Genomic DNA, 19,120 nt, shown 5'->3' on the forward strand with positions numbered 1-19,120 from the left:
CTGACCTATCACAGGCCGGCAGAAACGGAACACAATCAACCCTGCCGGTTGGTCGGCCCTATTCCTTCGATCTGTCTGCGATTTCCCGAGCCAAGAAGAGCAAGTTTATGAAGATAACGGAGACTGCCAAATCAAATGTCGAGATCATTAGCCTTGGAGACTTGGGTCGGTTTGTCCAAGAGGGCTTGTTCCACACGCAGGTCAAATGGACCAGCTATCTCAGGGATAATAAGCACATTAGAGCTTTGATTCTCTGCCCGAACCCTTTAATATGAACCGCTGACTCATCGTGGGTGTGTTTGATCACTGGGCACCGACTACAACAAAAACAGCACCAAGAACGCTGACTCACAAAAAAATAAATAAAAAAATAATAAGTGTTATATATTTACAAATATACACACAAAAGAAAGAAATGTATAGCGGAAATTACGTTTTCTTTTATTTGGGCTCAGGCGCAAAACTTCTGCAAGCGGGTCGGACTCGGTCAGAACCTACACAAGTTCATGTAGGGCCGGGCCTGATGTTTTGGGCCTGATCAAAGCTCTTAAGTACATGAACACACACACACGTACCGTACCGTGGTTTTTGTGTACCGTTACACCGCTAGTGGATGCACATACAGAAACATGTCTCACACACACACACACACACACACACACACACACACACACACACACACACACACACACACACACACACACACACACACACACACACACACACACACACACACACACACACACACACACACACACACACACACACACACACACACACACACACACACACACACACACACACACACACACACACACACACACACACACACACACGTCTAGAAAAAACGATTCCAGGCACAAAAAAAACAGTGAACACCGTCCTAAACCAGTGAGCTCATCCCAAACAGAGGATCACAGTGACAGGTCCGTGCATCATCCTGTCACTTCATCTGGATGACCTCCAGAGCCGGAGAGTGGAGGCTGGAACACGATACGATGGCATACTGACATTAGCGTTACTCGTCACATCAATGTTGACCTGCTCATGACACACAGCATCAGTGTGACTCACTCACACACACCTCCTACCTCATCACACACACACCAAACCAGATGAGCCTGGATGAAGACCATAAACCTCCAGGATCAAACCACTGCGCTGCCCTGCATCTCAAACATGGATCTCTTTCCATGGAATTAGACCTTAATGTGAGACGCTTTACTGCTGGATTTGTAAGCATGGCTTTTGTGATTACTTTATCGACGTATGCTCAAGTCAAGTCAAGTCAAGAGTTTTAATTGTCACGGCATACAGGTATACAATGAAATGCGGGTGGTCTTGCCCGCGACGATGTGCAATACAGTGGTACAACATATAATAGAATCCAATAAAAACAACAGTGCAATAAACAGGTAACATGGTGTGACATCTCGGTATCTGTACATAGTATTTACAGAGCATATAGGACATGCTAGGTAGCTTTAGTAGTGCAATACACTGTTCCTGTTGTTATACTAATTTAAAGTGGCCTTTCCTCTTGGCCATAAGTGTGCGTGTGTGCGGCATGAGTGTTAAAGTGGCTGCTAGTGTGTGAGCGTGCTCAGCGTGCGTGTCGTGTGTGTGCTTGTGTGTGCTTGTGTGTGGATAGTTCAGTTTCTGTGGCACTCAATGTTCATTGTTCAAGGCTCTGATGGCCTGGGGGAAGAAGCTGAGCCTAAGCCTCTCCGTCCTAGTAGCTGGGGTTCGCAGGCGTCTGCCTGACCTCAGCAGCTGAAACAGGCTGTTATTGGGGTGGTGGGGGTCTTTCATTATATGCTGCCACTTTATGAAGTGTATAAAGGCTGTGTTTTGATGTCGTTTTATAGTAACACCACAGAGATGAACCATCAACTCTAGTTCCGTTTGACTGATTGGCTGTGGTATCTATGCACGTTTCCACGTAGCGTGGCTCATGCTGCACGCCTGGGGTTAGAAGGAGGTGAGAAAGCGGAAGAGGAGGAGAAGAAACGGCAGACAGTCTTGCACACGTTACAGGAAGCTAGCAAACCACAGCCCGTTTGTCACCTTCCCCTATCTCTCTATCTGCTACCGCTGTGGCTCCGACACGAGCGGAGCTTCTCAATCTGTGCATCTTCACCAATAACACTCGAGACGACTGCTCACGCCAAGCCGAGACCGTCTTTGGCCCGATTTTTCATCTCCACCTGAAGCTGCACAGCCTCCTCGAAGGTCTTTAAACACCTGAACAGAGTGGCTTGTTCTACACATCAACATTATGACACCAAATGCCTGGGTTTCGATACCGATACCAAAACGATACTTTTTTCCGGTACCTTACTTTGCATTTTATGTATGTTTAGTTATGTGCTGTTATAACCCACATCTCAGGTGCGTGTGTGAGTTATGTGCTGTTATGACTCACATCTCAGGTGCGTGTGTGAGTTATGTGCCGTTATGACTCACATCTCAGGTGCGTGTGTGAGTTATGTGCTGTTATGACCCACATCTCAGGTGCGTGTGTGAGTTATGTGCTGTTATGACTCACATCTCAGGTGCGTGTGTGAGTTATGTGCTGTTATGACCCACATCTCAGGTGCGTGTGTGAGTTATGTGCTGTTATGACCCACATCTCAGGTGCGTGTGTGAGTTATGTGCTGTTATGACTCACATCTCAGGTGCGTGTGTGAGTTATGTGCTGTTATGACCCACATCTCAGGTGCGTGTGTGAGTTATGTGCTGTTATGACCCACATCTCAGGTGCGTGTGTGAGTTATGTGCTGTTATGACCCACATCTCAGGTGCGTGTGTGAGCCAAATCGGAGGCGTTTTTTGGAACAAACATGCTTATTGGCTCATTGACACTGATGATATTCACGTATATTCACGTATCGTAACTTTATACGATAACCAAGGCAATTTTCGATACTCGATAGCATTGAAGCAATTCAGTCGATACCATGAAAGTATCGAATTTCAATACCCAGCACGAATAACAATATCAAGCCAATTGGAGGTATATAATACCATCATGGTTCCGTGCAAAGGTGTGGATTCTTACTATACATAGTGTATATTTAATTCAATCAAAGGTTGGTCCTTGGCACAGTATAAAAAAATCAGTTAATGAAACTAAACCACTTTGAATGATTTAAGCACCATGTGTTTCAAGATAATGATATAAAGAAAAAAAGTCATTTGACATTGTAATTAGTACTGGAGGAGAACTAAACTCAAATACAGTTATACCGTCAAAACTAATAGAAATATAGGGATGAGATACTTGTGAGGCTGTATGGTCCAGCCCCAGTTTCATCCTGACCCGTACTGAACTATTGTCCCGCAGTACACTTGGCCGAGCCTGCGTCATGTTTAAATGAATGATCCATCACCCTGGGTTGCCATGGCGTCTGGTCATAAGGAGGCCTTCCATCAGGTGTAGCCCAGGGGGCAGCTGAGGTGATGGGGTTGTCCATCTTCCTACGCCTGTCTAAGCAGAGAAAGACAAGTCTGGAAGTAACCCAGTAAGGCTGCTGATGTCTTAATGAAGTGAGTTAGTCTCTGCGCTGCACTGTGCCGTGTGTGTGTTTGTGTGGTGCGTGCGTAGGTGTGTGTGTGAGAAGAGAAGAGAGAGTGAGTCTGACTCATTAGTAAATCCCTATGGTGCGTCATGGCAGTGAGCGCACGCAGATCAGAGGATCCTCTGCTGAAAAAAGAATCAGGTTTCTGGATCAATGGGACTCAATTACAACCAGAAGCATCATAAGGGGGAAAACGGACTATAGACCTAATCAGAAGGAGCGTTGTCTGCCTGCCTGCCTCTATATCCGTCTGTCTTTGTCGGTACATGTATCCATATTAGATTCAAATTAGATTAGATTAAAATGTATTGTCATTATAAATACAAATATATTTTATAAGTACAGTACAATGAAAAATAAATTGGCACCTAACCAGAGTGCAAATGTAACAGTAAAGTGCAATAGTAATATACAATGTACAAGTGATTCAACTGGTGTATATATAAATGAGTACTACCGAGTAGTAATGCTAATCAGACTTATGTACAGGTATACATGGGAGCATGTCTATGTTCCCCGGGTCCTATGTTCCCCGATTGATTGATTGATTGATTGATTGATTGAAAATGTTAGACCACCAGCCCTGATTCGAAACTCTAACCTTAACCAACTTCGAAAGAGGGCCTAAGCTTAACCAGTTCGAAACAAGGCGGACATTAATAAAATAATTCATTTTTTTTTTATAATAATTAATTAATTAATTAATATAATTAATAATAATTATTATTTAATTAATCAATCAATCGGGGAACATATGGATGATCCCGTATAATTTTTTTTATTTTTATTTTTTTTAACACTATGGTAGTAAGTCATACTGGCCAGTGGTATAATTAACTAGTAAGGTAAATAATAATAATATATACAGATATGTAAAAAGGATTATATGCAGGTATATAATCAGGCAGGTATATAATATATGAATACAGATGTGGATAAATATATACAGTATATACAGCAATATTGTGCATGCGATCATGCAGAATTATATGTCTGTACATGTCTTCATATCCGTCTGTCTTTGTCTGCACATGTCGTGTCTGTCTTTGTCTGTACATGTCGTGTCTGTCTTTGTCTGCACATGTCGTGTCTGTCTTTGTCTGTACATGTCGTGTCTGTCTTTGTCTGTACATGTCGTGTCTGTCTTTGTCTGCACATGTCTTCATACATGTCTGTCTTTGTCTGTACATGTCTTCATACATGTCTGTCTCTGTCTGTACATGTCTTCATACATGTCTGTCTTTGTCTGTACATGTCTTCATACATGTCTGTCTTTGTCTGTACATTGCGAAAACAATTTAAACACTAACCAGGTAACCCCTTTGAGATTGGAGGGGGAGGAGAGAGGAGAGAGAGAAAGAGAGAGTACAATAGAGGGAGAGAAAAAGGAGAGCGAGAGTGAGTTGAGAGGAAAAAAGATGGAGAGAGAAAGAGAGATCAGAGGTAATGGATCATTGATGTTATTAAAGTTCAATAAGGCCTTCAGAAAACATCCTCTAATCCACTGTCAGAAAACTCTCCTCTCTCTTCACGAGTGAGTGAGTGAGTGAGTGAGTGAGTGAGTGAGTGAGTGAGTGAGTGAGTGAGTGAGTGAGTGAGTGAGTGAGTGAGTGAGTGAGTGAGTGAGTGAGTGAGTGAGTGAGTGAGTGAGTGAGTGAGTGAGTGAGTGAGTAATCGTGTGACCTTACTGTTGGATAGAGGAGGCGTGATTTTACATGTATGTTTTACATGTATGTATGCAAACTGACACATAATTTAGTCAGAATGTAACCCTGTGGTTTCCAGCCAGACATTTCTGAGATATTCAAGTCACCTAGTCAGTCAGTCAACAAGCAACATTGACCCCAAAAGGTCCAACGTAAATACTACACACAATCAAATTCACGGCCTTAGTTAGTGTAGTACATTACAACTAGAGAAAATACTACACACTATCACATTTACAGTACAAAGATAGTACACAAATACAAAATTGTATTTTCAAATGATAAACCAAATGTACTTTAGGCACTGTCTCTATAACCCCAGTCAGAAAGCAGGTATTTCCCCCCCCCCACACACACACACATACACTTCCAGATCCGCAGAGCAGTAGGCGGCAACAGTGCACTGCACACTCATACCCACACCAACAGACCCCACCGCACGGCTCTTGTTCCATCGAGAAACCGTTCATCTGTCGTTCCAGGAATACACCCGTCTCCTCTGTGGTCAGGCTCCCACGCTGCCACCCACAATGTAAGCGGACAGCTCCCGACAGCAGCAACAGGTGAACACAACAACACAGAGCGTGACTCAAACAGACATCAACACAAGCCCCCAGGGAGAAACGTGTCAGCTAAAATAAAACTGAAATAGAGGAGAAGTGATAAAGTGGAAAAAGTGGAGAAATGATAGTGTGGAAAGTTTTATTTAGTGTTGTTGTTGTTTTTTTTATACCAACATGTCTGGTTGTTCACGTAATCCTGGTGATGTCACAAGACACGGTGAGCAGAGAGAGAGAGAGAGAGAGAGAGAGAGAGAGAGAGAGAGAGAGAGAGAGAGAGAGAGAGAGAGAGAGAGAGAGAGAGAGAGAGAGAGATAGAGATAGACACACACAAACGGGAAGACGGTCATGGATTTATTTTGTGTGTTCTTGTTGTTCTTGAGTATGTTCTTGTATTTACTACTGTACCTGAAAGGAGCCTTTTTTAAGTTCTGGCTCCTCATTCAACAAAGTGGGACTAACTGATCTAGAGTCAGCTTCAGTCTGTTAAGTTTGAATAAGGTCATGAAGCCAAGAGTTCCCGGTCACTGACCTAGAGTCAGCTTCAGTCTGTGTTAAGTTTGAATAAGGACACGACTGTTCCTGGTCACTGACCCCAGATCAGCACTCCTACTCTGGGAAGCTTTGTGTAGGGAGTTAACCCCATAAGAGTGTGTAGGGAAGTGAGAGCACTCTGGTCAGATCTCTCTTTGAAAAGGAGTCATACTGTAGTATTTGGTGGTCTGGGGTCTGAGAATTACAGTCCAGTAGAGTCGGATGTTCTTCATCGCTGACATTTCAGAAGAAAAGGAAACGACAAGCGAAGATACTGACTGTACAGTATGAGGAATGAGCACCAATTAGCCTAATATTAGTCATGGAAACACACATCCGATATAGGTTATAGTGCAATAATGTCTTAAGATTATTGATTTACACTTTCTCACCTTGATCTGATCTAATTAACCTCAACATTAAGTAATTAATTTATCCATATTTCAGACAGATTCTGTCCGTCTCTCCCTTCATGTTCATGTTTGAAGTTGCATAATACACAAGTTCCCCCTTGGAGAACACAAACAAACAAGTAATTCAGTGATGCAGAGGTCTAATGATATACAAGCTGAATGGTTGAGTCCTTGACAGAACATGGGTTCAGTAATGTTGAATGTTATGACTGTGTGAAGGAGGGAGGGGGAGAGAGGGAGGGGAGGGAGAGAATGAGTGGGGGAGGAGAGAGAAAGAGTAAGGAGAAAGAAAGTGAGGGAGAAAGAGTGAGGGAGAAAGAGTAAGGGAGGAGAGAGCGAGAGAGGGAAAAAGAGTGAGGGGAAAGAGAGAGGGAGGGAGGAAGAGTGAGGGGAAAGAGAGAGGGAGGGAGGAAGAGTGAGGGGAAAGAGAGAGGGAGGGGAAAAGAGTGAGGGGAAAGAGAGAGGGAGGGAGGAAGAATGAGGGGAAAGAGAGAGGGAGGGAGGAAGAGTGAGGGGAAAGAGAGAGGGAGGGGAGAGAGAGAGGGAGGGAGGAAGAGTGAGGGGAAAGAGAAAGGGAGGGAGGAAGAGTAAGGGGAAAGAGAGAGGGAGGGAGGGAGGAAGAGTGAGGGGAAAGAGAGAGGGAGGGGAAAAGAGTGAGGGGAAAGAGAGAGGGAGGGAGGAAGAGTGAGGGGAAAGAGAGAGGGAGGGAGGAAGAGTGAGGGGAAAGAGAGAGGGAGGGGAGAGAGAGAGGGAGGGAGGAAGAGTGAGGGGAAAGAGAGAGGGAGGGAGGAAGAGTGAGGGGAAAGAGAGAGGGAGGGAGGAAGAGTGAGGGGAAAGAGAGAGGGAGGGAGGAAGAGTGAGGGGAAAGAGAGAGGGAGGGGAGAGAGAGAGCGTGAATGGCCAGTGGCGTTTAGTAGGTGTATTGATGAGCATCAATTAGCCTAAGTCATGGAAACACACATCCAATATAGGTTATAGAGCAATAATGTCTTAGATTATTGATTTACACTTTGAAAGTGATCCATAATTCTAATCGTTTCTCTCACCTTGCTCTGATCTAATCAGCCTCAACACTTGTCATTAATTTCTCCATATTTCAGACTGATTCTGTCCATTCCCGCCCTTCACGTTGGGAGCATGTTGCACGTGTTAGCAGTTACATAATAATAGGTTTATACTTATTACATGGCGTTTTCACATTCGCCGAAATGCTTGCTTATGATTGGTCAATAGCCCCCGACAGCGGTGAATTATTTTTCAATAACCACCGGTGATTATTGTTTTTCGCAGCTGGAGTAATCAAGCCCCACTGACACACACTGTTTCAGTGCAGCCAATCAGACACACCTGCCGGGCTGCCCGCGATAATAATAATCACTTTATTTGGGCTGACAGAGCCACAGAACAACTGCGATTTGTAAAATGAATTAGGTATATTGTTAGTAAGTTAGCCATGTAATAAGCGGGATAATGTATAGCTACAAGGTCATCATCGCAAAATAATTGACCTTCACTGACGTTTAAAAACACCTCGCCGAGGCGGCTCGGTATTTTAAACTCTGTGTCGGTCAATTATTTTGCAACAATGACCTTGTAGCTATACATTATCCCTTACATAACGCAAACAAACAAGCAGCTCAGCAATGTGGAGGTCTAATAATATACACGCTGAATGATCCAGTCCTTGAAAGAACATGGGTTCAGTAACATTATGAGTGTGTGAAGGAGAGATTAATAGAATGAGCGAGGAGAGAGAGAAAGAGATAGAGAAAAAGAGAGAGCGGAGAGAGATAGATAGAAATAGAGAGAGGAATAGAGTGAGGGAGGCGAGTGGGAGAGAGAGAGAGAGAGAGAGAGAGAGAGAGAGAGAGAGAGAGAGAGAGAGAGAGAGAGAGAGAGAGAGAGAGAGAGAGAGAGAGAGAGGGGGGGGAATAGTTAGAGGAGAGAGTGGTAGAGAGAGCGAGAGAAAGAGAGATAGAGAGAAAGAGTGAGGGAGGAGAGAGTGGTAGAGAGAGAGAGAGAGAGAGAGAGAGAGAGAGAGAGAGAGAGAGAGAGAGAGGGGAATAGTGAGAGGAGAGAGTGGTAGAGAGAGCGAGAGAAAGAGAGATAGAGAGAAAGAGTGAGGGAGGAGGTAGCGAGAGAGAGAGAGAGAGAGAGAGAGAGAGAGATAGAGAGATAGAGAGATAGAGAGATAGAGAGATAGAGAGAGAGAGAGAGAGAGAGAGAGAGAGAGAGAGAGAGAGAGAGAGAGAAAGAGTGAGGGGAGAGAGAGAGAGAGAGAGAGAGAGAGAGAGAGAGAGAGAGAGAGAGAGAGAGAGAGAGAGAGAGAGAGAGAAATAGAGTGAGGGGAGAGAGAGCGAGAGAGAGAGAGCATGGCCAGTGGTGATTACTAAGAATTATAACTGACACACTGCTGGCCTCAATGATCATATCTGCAGGGAAACTCCCCCTCACATGGAGGGAACACACACACACACACACACACACACACACACACATTTCAACACAAGAAGACTCATGCAAAAGTCCCGCCACATGGTTATGAAAGGTTTTTAAATGATGCACATGTTTCCCTCCAGTACGCAGTGTCTCCTCCACGTCAAGCGTAGCTTACATCTACAGTACTGTATACAGTCACCTCCGACTGTCGCTACATCACTCATCATAAACAGTGCAGACTAACACTGTGTCACAGACAGCAGGCTGACTGGGAGCAACGTCCACCTGCTGCTACCGACCACTTTTAAGTTAAGTTTAGCGGATGAAGTCAACCGCCTTTTAGACTGTGTGCACTGGAGTACACTCTTAAAAAAAAAATTTAACAACATGTTTTAATAGCAACACAATTTCAAGATGTGAAGCACCTCATAGACTGGAACTGAATGAAGGAATAATTGTTAGACTAGAAGACTAGAAGTCTTTATTTGTCATGCAGTTTTAACACACACACGCGAGATGGGCGACCCACAGGAACACACACACACATGCACTGAGTCGCTGATGAGTCTCTCTGCACTTTACCCATCCCGTTGTCCTTCCCCCCATGGGCAGCCGGGAGCAGAAAGGGAGTCAACGTGAGCCGCGCCCCGGGGACCAATCCAAGTGCTCCTGTCCGTCTTCGTCAAGGACGCCACAGCGTTAGCGATCTGTTGTGCATGTTTTTCCATTGGGTTTTATCTTATCGGGGGGGGAAACCCTTGCGAGCACGGGGAGAACATGCAAACTCCACACAGAAAGGCCTGGGAGATACCCCACCTGGGTAACTGGCATCATGGAAACCTGGTCCGCAAGCGGGAATCGAACCCTGGACCTTCTTGCTGTGAGGCGACAGTGTTAACCACTACACCACCGTGCCGCTGGAAGGAAGGAAGGAAGGAAGGAAGGAAGGAAGGAAGGAAGGAAGGAAGGAAGGAAGATAGGTAGGAAGGAAGGAAGGTCATGGGTCACAGCCAGTCTGCCCAATGTGGCACTTTGCTTCCCATCTACGACAGTTTGTGTCTGTTGTGTGTTTGTTCACATCCTGTGTTGCTTCAACACGTCATATTTTAAGAGCGAGTAGGTCGTGGACACACTTGTATCGGTGGGCCAGTAGGAGCTGCAGCAGTTTATGTTGTATGAGGCGTCTGCGTCACTTAGCCTGAAGACACCAACCAACTGTACGAATTCTGACACAATACTCCTATGGCCCTAGAACAGTACAATCGATATTCATGAAAAGTGAAGTAATTGCAAACGGTCTTTTATTTAGTTATAGTTGTTGATTTGTGTTTTTGTTTGTACATATTTGTCAGTCGTTTGACACTATAAAAACCTTTCTACTCCATTATATCGGTTGGGGGTGTGCTATAAACCATAGGAAGAACATGTTTGGTTATTCTGAGCGGTATTCCCCTTTGACCTTTCGAGCATCGTTAACCTTTTACCACAGAGACGGTGAGTAACAACAACCAGAGTCTCACGTCTGCTACCGTGAGCGTCCTCCTCTCAGTGAGACAGCCCTCACCCCGGCAGAGAGGCTCACTATATCCGGTGAGCTTCTTCAGCGCTCAACACCGGCACGGAGAGCAGCTCACTATCCACTGAGACTGAATAGCCACCGCTAGCCGTAGCGTTCTCCAGACCGTGTGTCTGTACCCGCTCTAAGCCTGAGGACTAAGCACCGGTTCACTCTTAAAAAGTCACATCCCACTTCTTCACTCCACCTAAATGTATCTCCAAGTAAACCAGCGACTGCTGCCGTCCACTGTCAACACACCATCCCTCCCAGGCTCCTCATTCAATTCCATTTCACTTTCGAGGACCATCATGTCTAAATAATATCACACTTCTGAAGTATAAACGAGTCAATACACAGCGAGACGATTCGGAGTCACGTGATGATGATGCATCTGTAACACTTTGAAGCGATGTTACACTTGTAAAAAAAAAAGAAGAAAAAAGACGAGTTGAAATAACTTGTCCCTAACTAAACACATGCGACTATGTTATAGATGTGTGGGGAAAAACAATGCAATAATAAGTGCAACACAATTTCAACCAGGGTGAGTTGTTGTCGCTTCAACACATCTGCATGAGCCGAGTTAGGGGACATCGTTTTAACACATTACTGTCAGCATTACCACCGAGACCACAGTGTGACGGTTAGTGTCGTTGTTGTTGTTGTTGTTGTGTCCTTACCGTGTGGCAGCCGGTGCTGGTGGCGTCCTGGCCGTCGGTGATGAGTTCTCTCTCCCCCCGGGGGTTGATCCTCCTGAAGCGCCGTCTCGACCTCCGCTGTGACCCCTCCCTCTGCAGAGCGCCCTCCTCCACCTCGCCGGCGTTATCCACCTGCAACACAGAGCCCAGACGCTGCTCAGGACAACAGTCGCCATCGTCACCTCGGGGATCTGTGTCGGCCCGGGTCAGAGGGCAGCGGCCGCCTCGGGTCCGATCCGGACTCCCCCCCTGGCTGTGAGAGCGCGGCGGTGGCGGCTCGGAGCTGCGCCTGTTTTGCCGCTCTGCCGCCGCGCCACGATCGGGTGGCCGGGTTCGGGCCGGTTCCTCGGGCTCCTGGTTGAACATCCAGTTCTTCCAGAGCGCCGAGAGCCGGTGCCAGTGGCGCACACTCATCCGGGCCGCATCCAGAACACACACACACACACAAGCGCGGAACACGAGAGAACGTGAGAGTATCGGACAGAGAGTTGGAGCAAAGAAAAGCCAGACGGAGAGACGGTTGGAAGGGAGTGTTCTCTCTCTCGGTCTCTTCTCTATCCAGATGGGTAAAGAGACGGGTATCTCTCTTGTGACCGCTGCTAGTTCCACTGCTCCACACGTTGCATGCACATTACACACTGACTTAGTCACTCATACACACACACTGTGTCTCTCTCTCCCTCTCGCTCTCTTTCTCCATCTCTCTCTCACAATCACACACGTGTTCTCTCAGTCAGTCAGTCAGTCTCTCTCTTTTCTCTTCCCCTCTCTGTGTGTCTCTGTCTCTCTTTCTCACACACACACACACACACACACACACACACACACACACACACACACACACACACACACACACACACACACACACACACACACACACACACACACACACACACACACACACACACACACACACACACACACACACACACACACACACACACACACACACACACACACACACACACACACACACACACACACACACACACACAGGCCACAGTTTCCTGCAGGAAACCGTAAATACACAAATATCCTCTCCTGGCAGAAAAAAAAGAAAAGCCAAGCACACAGATCCCGGTCATACAATTCATTCCTCAGCCTCTTTGTACCGGGCTGTTATTGCTGGAGGAATGTGTTTTCTTTCTATATTGCATAATGTTGCATAACATCAGCTCAGTCAATGGCTTCATTATGTTGACGCCGGTAACTGAAGTTAAACCGATGCGAACATGACAAACCATAAGGGTGCAGGAAGACGTTCACACATTTCTTATATAGTTCAGTGTGGAAATTTTTTTTTTTTTGTTCAAAGCATAACCCAGATCTATCTGATACTGTATATAATGGTGGGTGTACAGTGCAGATTAGTGACACAGCAATATTGATTTCTAACCCTAACTAAACACAACATTTTGTTGTAATACAGATGTCTATAGCTGATATTTAGCGTTTTATTATGGTAATGATTATGTATTTATTTATCTCTCAAAACATCTTGGGATTCGAGCCTCTATGGGAATATTAAAGGTTTAAGGCTAAGAGCAGCTAATGGCTGAGGTTTTGACTATCACAGTACGCTTGACAGTGAGGTCCATCCATCCAGAAATGTCCCATGTCTGTCTGAGCTTCAAAACAAACAGAATGCATTCAAGGCTGTCTGCGTCTCCCTCCCCCCTATGTATATGTCTCTCTCTCTCTCTGTGTGTGTGTGTCTCCCCCTATGTATATGTATATGTCTGTCTATCTCTCTCTCTCTCTCTCTCTCTCTGAGTGTCTGCCCCCCCCCCCTCTCTGTGTGTGTGTGTCTCTCTCTCTCTCTCTCTCTCTCTCTGGAGTGTTGTTCTCCAGTACTTGGTGAATCACGGGCGTGAGGAAGGAGTACAGAGAACACAGTCCTTATTGACCAACGCTGTGGACTCTAGGACTGCCTTTGTCTGAGTGTGTACATAATATATATATGTATATATGTCTGTCTGTGTCTGTCTATCTATCTATGTGAGTGAGTGAGTGAGTGAGTGAGTGAGTGAGTGAGTGAGTGAGTGAGTGAGTGAGTGAGTGAGTGAGTGAGTGAGTGAGTGAGTGGAAATATGAAACCGGTGTGTCTGTCTGTCAGTCTGTTTGCCCAACTTCTATCCGACTTGAACACTGTTACACAATGATTTCCTCACGAGACGGCTTCCACTGTTCAGATGTCTCTGTATGTGCATCCATGCATGCGTCTTTTTATGTGTGCGTCTATATATGTGTGTGTGTGTGCGTGTGCGTGTGTGTGTGAGAGAGAGAGAGAGAAACATGTTTCTGTATGTGCATCCACTAGGGGTGTAACGGTACACAAAAACCACGGTACGGTACGTACCTCGGTTTTGAAGTCAAGGTTCGGTACGGTTTTCGGTACAGTGGGGGAAAGTTTGGCTTTCCATGTTCCACTCAGGGGTGATGTAGTGTGCAGTAACTAATTGTACTTGTAGGGCTGTCAACGAATATTCTATATTGAAATTAATAATCGACTTGTAAAAAAAAAAAAAAAATAATAATTATATTAGATTGTGAAATAATCAGCCCTGCTGGGCGGTCGTTAGTGGTTAACATACCGTTATATTCGTTCGGTACACTACACAGCCGTTCGGTACGATACACACCGAAACAGTTCGGTTCGGTACGGATATGTGTACCTTTTCACCCCTAGCATCCATGCATGTGTCTTTGTATAGTGTGTGTGTGTGTCTATATATGTATGTGTGTGTCTATGTGTGTGTCTAATCTATATGTATGTATGTATGTGTGTGTGAAAATACCATGTGTATATGTATGTATATGTGTCTATATGTAAATGTGTGTATGTATATGTGTGTGTCTATATGTAAATGTGTGTGTGTGTTACATGTATGTATGTATGTATGTATGTATGTATGTATGTATGTATGTATGTATGTATGTATGTATGTATGTATGTATGTATGTATGTATGTATGTATGTATGTATGTATGTATGTATGTATGTATGTATGTATGTATGTGTGTGTGTGTGTGTGTGTGTGTCAATATGTATGTATGCATGTATGTGTGCGTCTGTGTGTGTCTATATGTGTGTGTGTGTGTGTGTGTGTGTGTGTGTGTGTGTGTGTATACATGTGTGTGTGTCTATATGTATGTGTGTGTGTCTATATGTATGTGTGTGTATGTGTGTGTGTGCGTTCAGCATGTCGATGAGGAGAAGTCTTATAGAGCATATTCATGTCTCTTCACACTCAGACCCAGATAGACAAATATATGTATGTACAGTATGATGTAGACCAGTGGTGCCCAACCAGTTGACCGCGATCGTCAGGTAGATTGCGGGCTGATTTCAAGTAGATCTCGATTAATAAAATTCGATTATATAAAAAAAAAATATATATATATATATATAATTTGTTGGGTGCAAAATCAACTCTGCCTCTCTTTGTTAACACATCCACCGCCGTCCACGCTGTACAGCGGTATTGCCCGCCATGCGTTGTCTGCCAGACCACGCTGTACTAAAAATAAAAAATAAAATCGCCATGGCATTCATAATTCATATATACACCTCCGACGCTGCAGCTGGACCCTACGGCTCAATATAACGACGGCTCAATACCGCCGCCTGGTGGATGGTCGGGCGAGTTACACTCGAACAACAGGAAGTGGGAGGTGTGCGTCGATTAAATTCATCCGGCCGTCAGAAATTGTTGCAAGGCTCCCGACAGACACTATAGTACATATCGATCGCTTTATAAACTTTATAATCTATATGATTTCGGCGTTTATTGCGACATACAAACCGGAAATGGACCTAGGCGATCGACGTCCTATACTTGGGATTTTTCACCGCCAGTCTCTTTGACGCACGGTAAGAGATGGTTTATTAATTTCACTGCAAACCATCTGATCAATATATCACTGTCAGGATCTGCCCTCCCAGCCTGGGTCGATTCCTCCCCAGGCTGGCCACACGATCCCTCCGCCTCAGAAGGCCTGCCCTGCAGCTCCCTCTAGCGGACTCAATGTGTTACTCCCTCTGTTAATCGGTTTCCATACGTTTAATCTCCTGATGTCCCTAATGTGTACCTCAATGTTCAATATGTTTATGGTATTCCTGTGTGTGTTGCCCACTTTGTTCCCCGGTCTGGTTTAGTGTTGTATTTGTATGCATAGGCGCCTACATAATGGAGCAGTCGAAGCAGGTGCCCCACCACTATTGAGCTTGGGGGGGCAAACTTGTGCTTTTGCTCCTCCACTTTTTGATCATATGAATATATAAATCTAACCATAACTACGTAATTTCAATCAAATTAATAATACGCAATGACACTTAATAGCACGTTTTTAAGTTTCCAAAGATTGTGTGACCCCCCACATTAATGGTTTGATCCAGTGCCTCCCACGGTCCCTCCCCCAGAGCATGAGCGCATTCGACGGTACCACAACGTGTTGGAATGGGGGAGGCGGCTGGTGCGAAAAACAGCTGTTCGAATGTCCCTCGTCATGAGCGTATTCGGGAGGCGGCTGTTTTGAATGCCTCACCTGGATATTGGATTTAACATTCGCTTTGTGAGGATTATCCTTCGGCGTTTTACACCAAATGGAGCAAGTCATAACGTAAGTCGAACACTGTGACTGTATATGCGCAAACAGATTGAAACTGAATATTTATCGTATTAGTGATGCGAGCCGAGCCGCCATACTTAGCGTTACCTAACCATTAGCTAGTGAATCTTTCATGAATGAATGAATGAATGAAAACTTATTTTAAAGGTTGCAGAATGGGTCCAATACAGTACGGCTCAATACATACAATTGTGAAGGGGATGCAGACCAGAGAAAGACGTTTGTCTTGTTTACATCAGGGTCCCCGTGTTGATGGTCATGATGTTGTTGTTGTTGGCTTGTTGCTGCTCTGCTGGGGAAAGTTGTTATTATTATTATTATTATTATTATTATAGTAATTGGCTATCATACTGCAATATAAACTGAGTTTTATAGTGAAAAGAACAGCTTTATTGGTCAAGATTGAAGGCTCTATATTGCAGGAAATTGCACGTACAGGTGTTCATTAAATGTAAAAAAAATCTGCCGTGGAGGGGGTCGTGCCGAACACCCTCCAAACCACCCCTTGCCAGTCTTGCACACGCAAAAAAGCAAAAAAAAAAAGGGGGGGACCAATTTTTTTTTTCAAAATTTAAAATAAATCTTGCACCCCCACGTTCAACTATAACTAGGCGGCCATGTTTGTATGTATCATTGTTGTTCCTTACTGTCATGTTTTATATTGTTGTCATTGTTTGTTCTGTCCAGGTGTGTCTTGTTAGCGATTAGTGTCCCCCCTATATATTCTGTCTGTTCCTGTCACTCCCCTGTCGGTCTGTAAACGTTTCTTGTCACATCCGTTGTTATCCTTATCTGCCAGCTTATGCTGTGGTACTTATTATTTTGTTGTTGTAGTTGAAGCCAAGTAAAGCCTTTTTCCAACTACACCCCGTTGTGTCCTGCCTATCTATCTCTCTCGTTCCTGTTATTGCGATTGGGTCCACACCACCAACAACGAATCCTTACAATCACCCATACTACATAAAGCATTTACTGACGATCACGGAATTATAAACGACCCCCCCCCTTTCCTCCGCGCATGATGACGTATAACGTATACGATCATATACAGTTGCATTTTTTAATATAGCATGTCTAGGGAATAAACGCCAATCGATGATCTATATATGTGTTTAGGCCTATAACTCACGTTCTAGGAATTACTGCAGAAAACGATAAAAACATACTTATATTCTAAACGGTATTTTTGTATGAATGTATGAATCAACTCTGCCTCTCTTTGTTAACTACAACAAGCAATGCTGTTTGTTATTTAAGATGAGGTCAGACTCGGCACTGACAGATTTGTGTTCATTGTGCTGCTTTTATGAAGCCTCAAATGACGGCTTACAATATTTCATGAAAGCAAAGTGTTTTGTTTGTCTAAGATTTTAAAAGGTTTAAACTTTACAGCACTGACAAAGTTGAACAAAGTGCTGTACAAGTCCCACAACATAAAAAAAAAAATTATAAAAAAAAAGAAAGAAAAAAAAGTATCTCGAAGCTTCGAATTAAAATTGAATCTCGGCCCCAAAGCTTCGAATTCCAAAAAAAGATTTGAAGGTCAGCCCTACTACGGATAGCTCATTATATCAACAGCGTTGTTGTTTGCAGGCTTGCAGCTGTTGGTTAGCTAGCTATCGTTCTCAGTTGGCTAACGTTAGCTACTAGCTAGCTAATACTGGCCTACCTTTTAATTCGCAATGGAATGGCTAGCTAACTAACTGTACAAATCGATGTGATTTGGCTGAGACCGTAATTTGTACGGTTGGCTGGATTGGGGGTGGCCAGCTGGCAGTTTGTAGTGCAGTAGCTGGCTGGATAGCTGTTGTATTGTGGGTTAAGGTAGCCAGCTGGCTGGCTGGCAGTTCGTGGTGCAGTAGCTGGCTAGATAGCTGGCTAATGTTGACCAATATAGCTGTAACTGAATGATGCTAGCCTTATGTGGTCTTATGAGTTTCAGTTCATAGGAAAATACTTTGACTATAATGGTCAGAAGTAAATTAACTGTATATACTCTCTTTTAGAAACTGTCTCTTAAACAGTACTGTTTATCTGTATGTCAAATGTTATGATGAATTGAAAATGGAGGACCCTGATGTAAACAAGACGAAAGTCTTTCTCTGGTCTGCCTCCCCTTAACAATTGTGTGTATTGAGCCGTACTGTATTGTACCCATTCTGCAATCTGTTAATAAAATGTTCAATCAATCAATCAATCTGTTATGCTTAACATGCAGTACTATTAACTTTACTTAATTTCTAAGATTAGATCATTTAGTTATTTTTAAATGTCTGATCTAAACATAAACAAAGGGTTTTAAAAGTGTTATATTTATCTTCTCTTATAGTACCAGAGAGAAGCTGATGAGAATCGACCAGCAACAAAAGCAAAATGTATTTAAAGGGGAACTCCACTATTTGGGGAAATTAGCTTATTTAACATCTTCCCTGGAGTTAGACAAGAAGATACATACCTTTTTTGTCTCTGTGCGTGCATTTTAGCTTTGGGAATAGACGCTCCGTTAGCATAGCTTAGCTTCATCACTGGAAGTGAGGCAGGACAGTAGCCTTACAGTGCCTTACAGTGTATTGCAAGGTCTGACATTGACCAAATTTGATATGCATGACCTTGGTGGGCTCTAGGTCAACTCCTGAAAAGGGGGTCAATGTCAGACCTTGCAATCAAAAGTTAGGGGGCGCACTGAAATTATGGCAAGGGTTATTAGCCCCCTAACTTTTGATTGCAAAGTCTGACATTGACCCCCTTTGCAGGAGTTGACCTAGAGCCCACCAAGGTCATGCATATCAAGTTTGGTCAATGTCAGACGTTGCAATACACTGTAAGGCACTGTAAGGCTACTGTCCTGCCTCACTTCCAGTGATGAAGCTAAGCTATGCTAACGGAGCGTCTATTCCCAAAGCTAAAATGCACGCACAGAGACAAAAAAGGTATGTATCTTCTTGTCTAACTCCAGGGAAGATGTTAAATAAGCTAATTTCCCAAAATAGTGGAGTTAT

The 19,120-nt window shown here is 44.2% G+C and overlaps 1 protein-coding gene across 1 annotated transcript in view; it reads right to left on the reverse strand.

The window, feature by feature from the left end:
- Positions 1-19,120, reverse strand: part of rapgef6 (Rap guanine nucleotide exchange factor (GEF) 6) — a 288,321-nt gene that overhangs the window by 133,215 nt on the left and 135,986 nt on the right. Inside the window, exon 6 of the mRNA XM_084320510.1 lies at positions 11,472-11,621. Coding sequence (XP_084176636.1) covers positions 11,472-11,621 — 150 coding nt within the window. The remainder of the gene's footprint in view (positions 1-11,471; positions 11,622-19,120) is intronic.

Source organism: Notolepis coatsorum, assembly GCF_963971535.1.
Source record: "Notolepis coatsorum genome assembly, chromosome: 8".
Lineage (NCBI taxonomy): Eukaryota > Metazoa > Chordata > Actinopteri > Aulopiformes > Paralepididae > Notolepis > Notolepis coatsorum.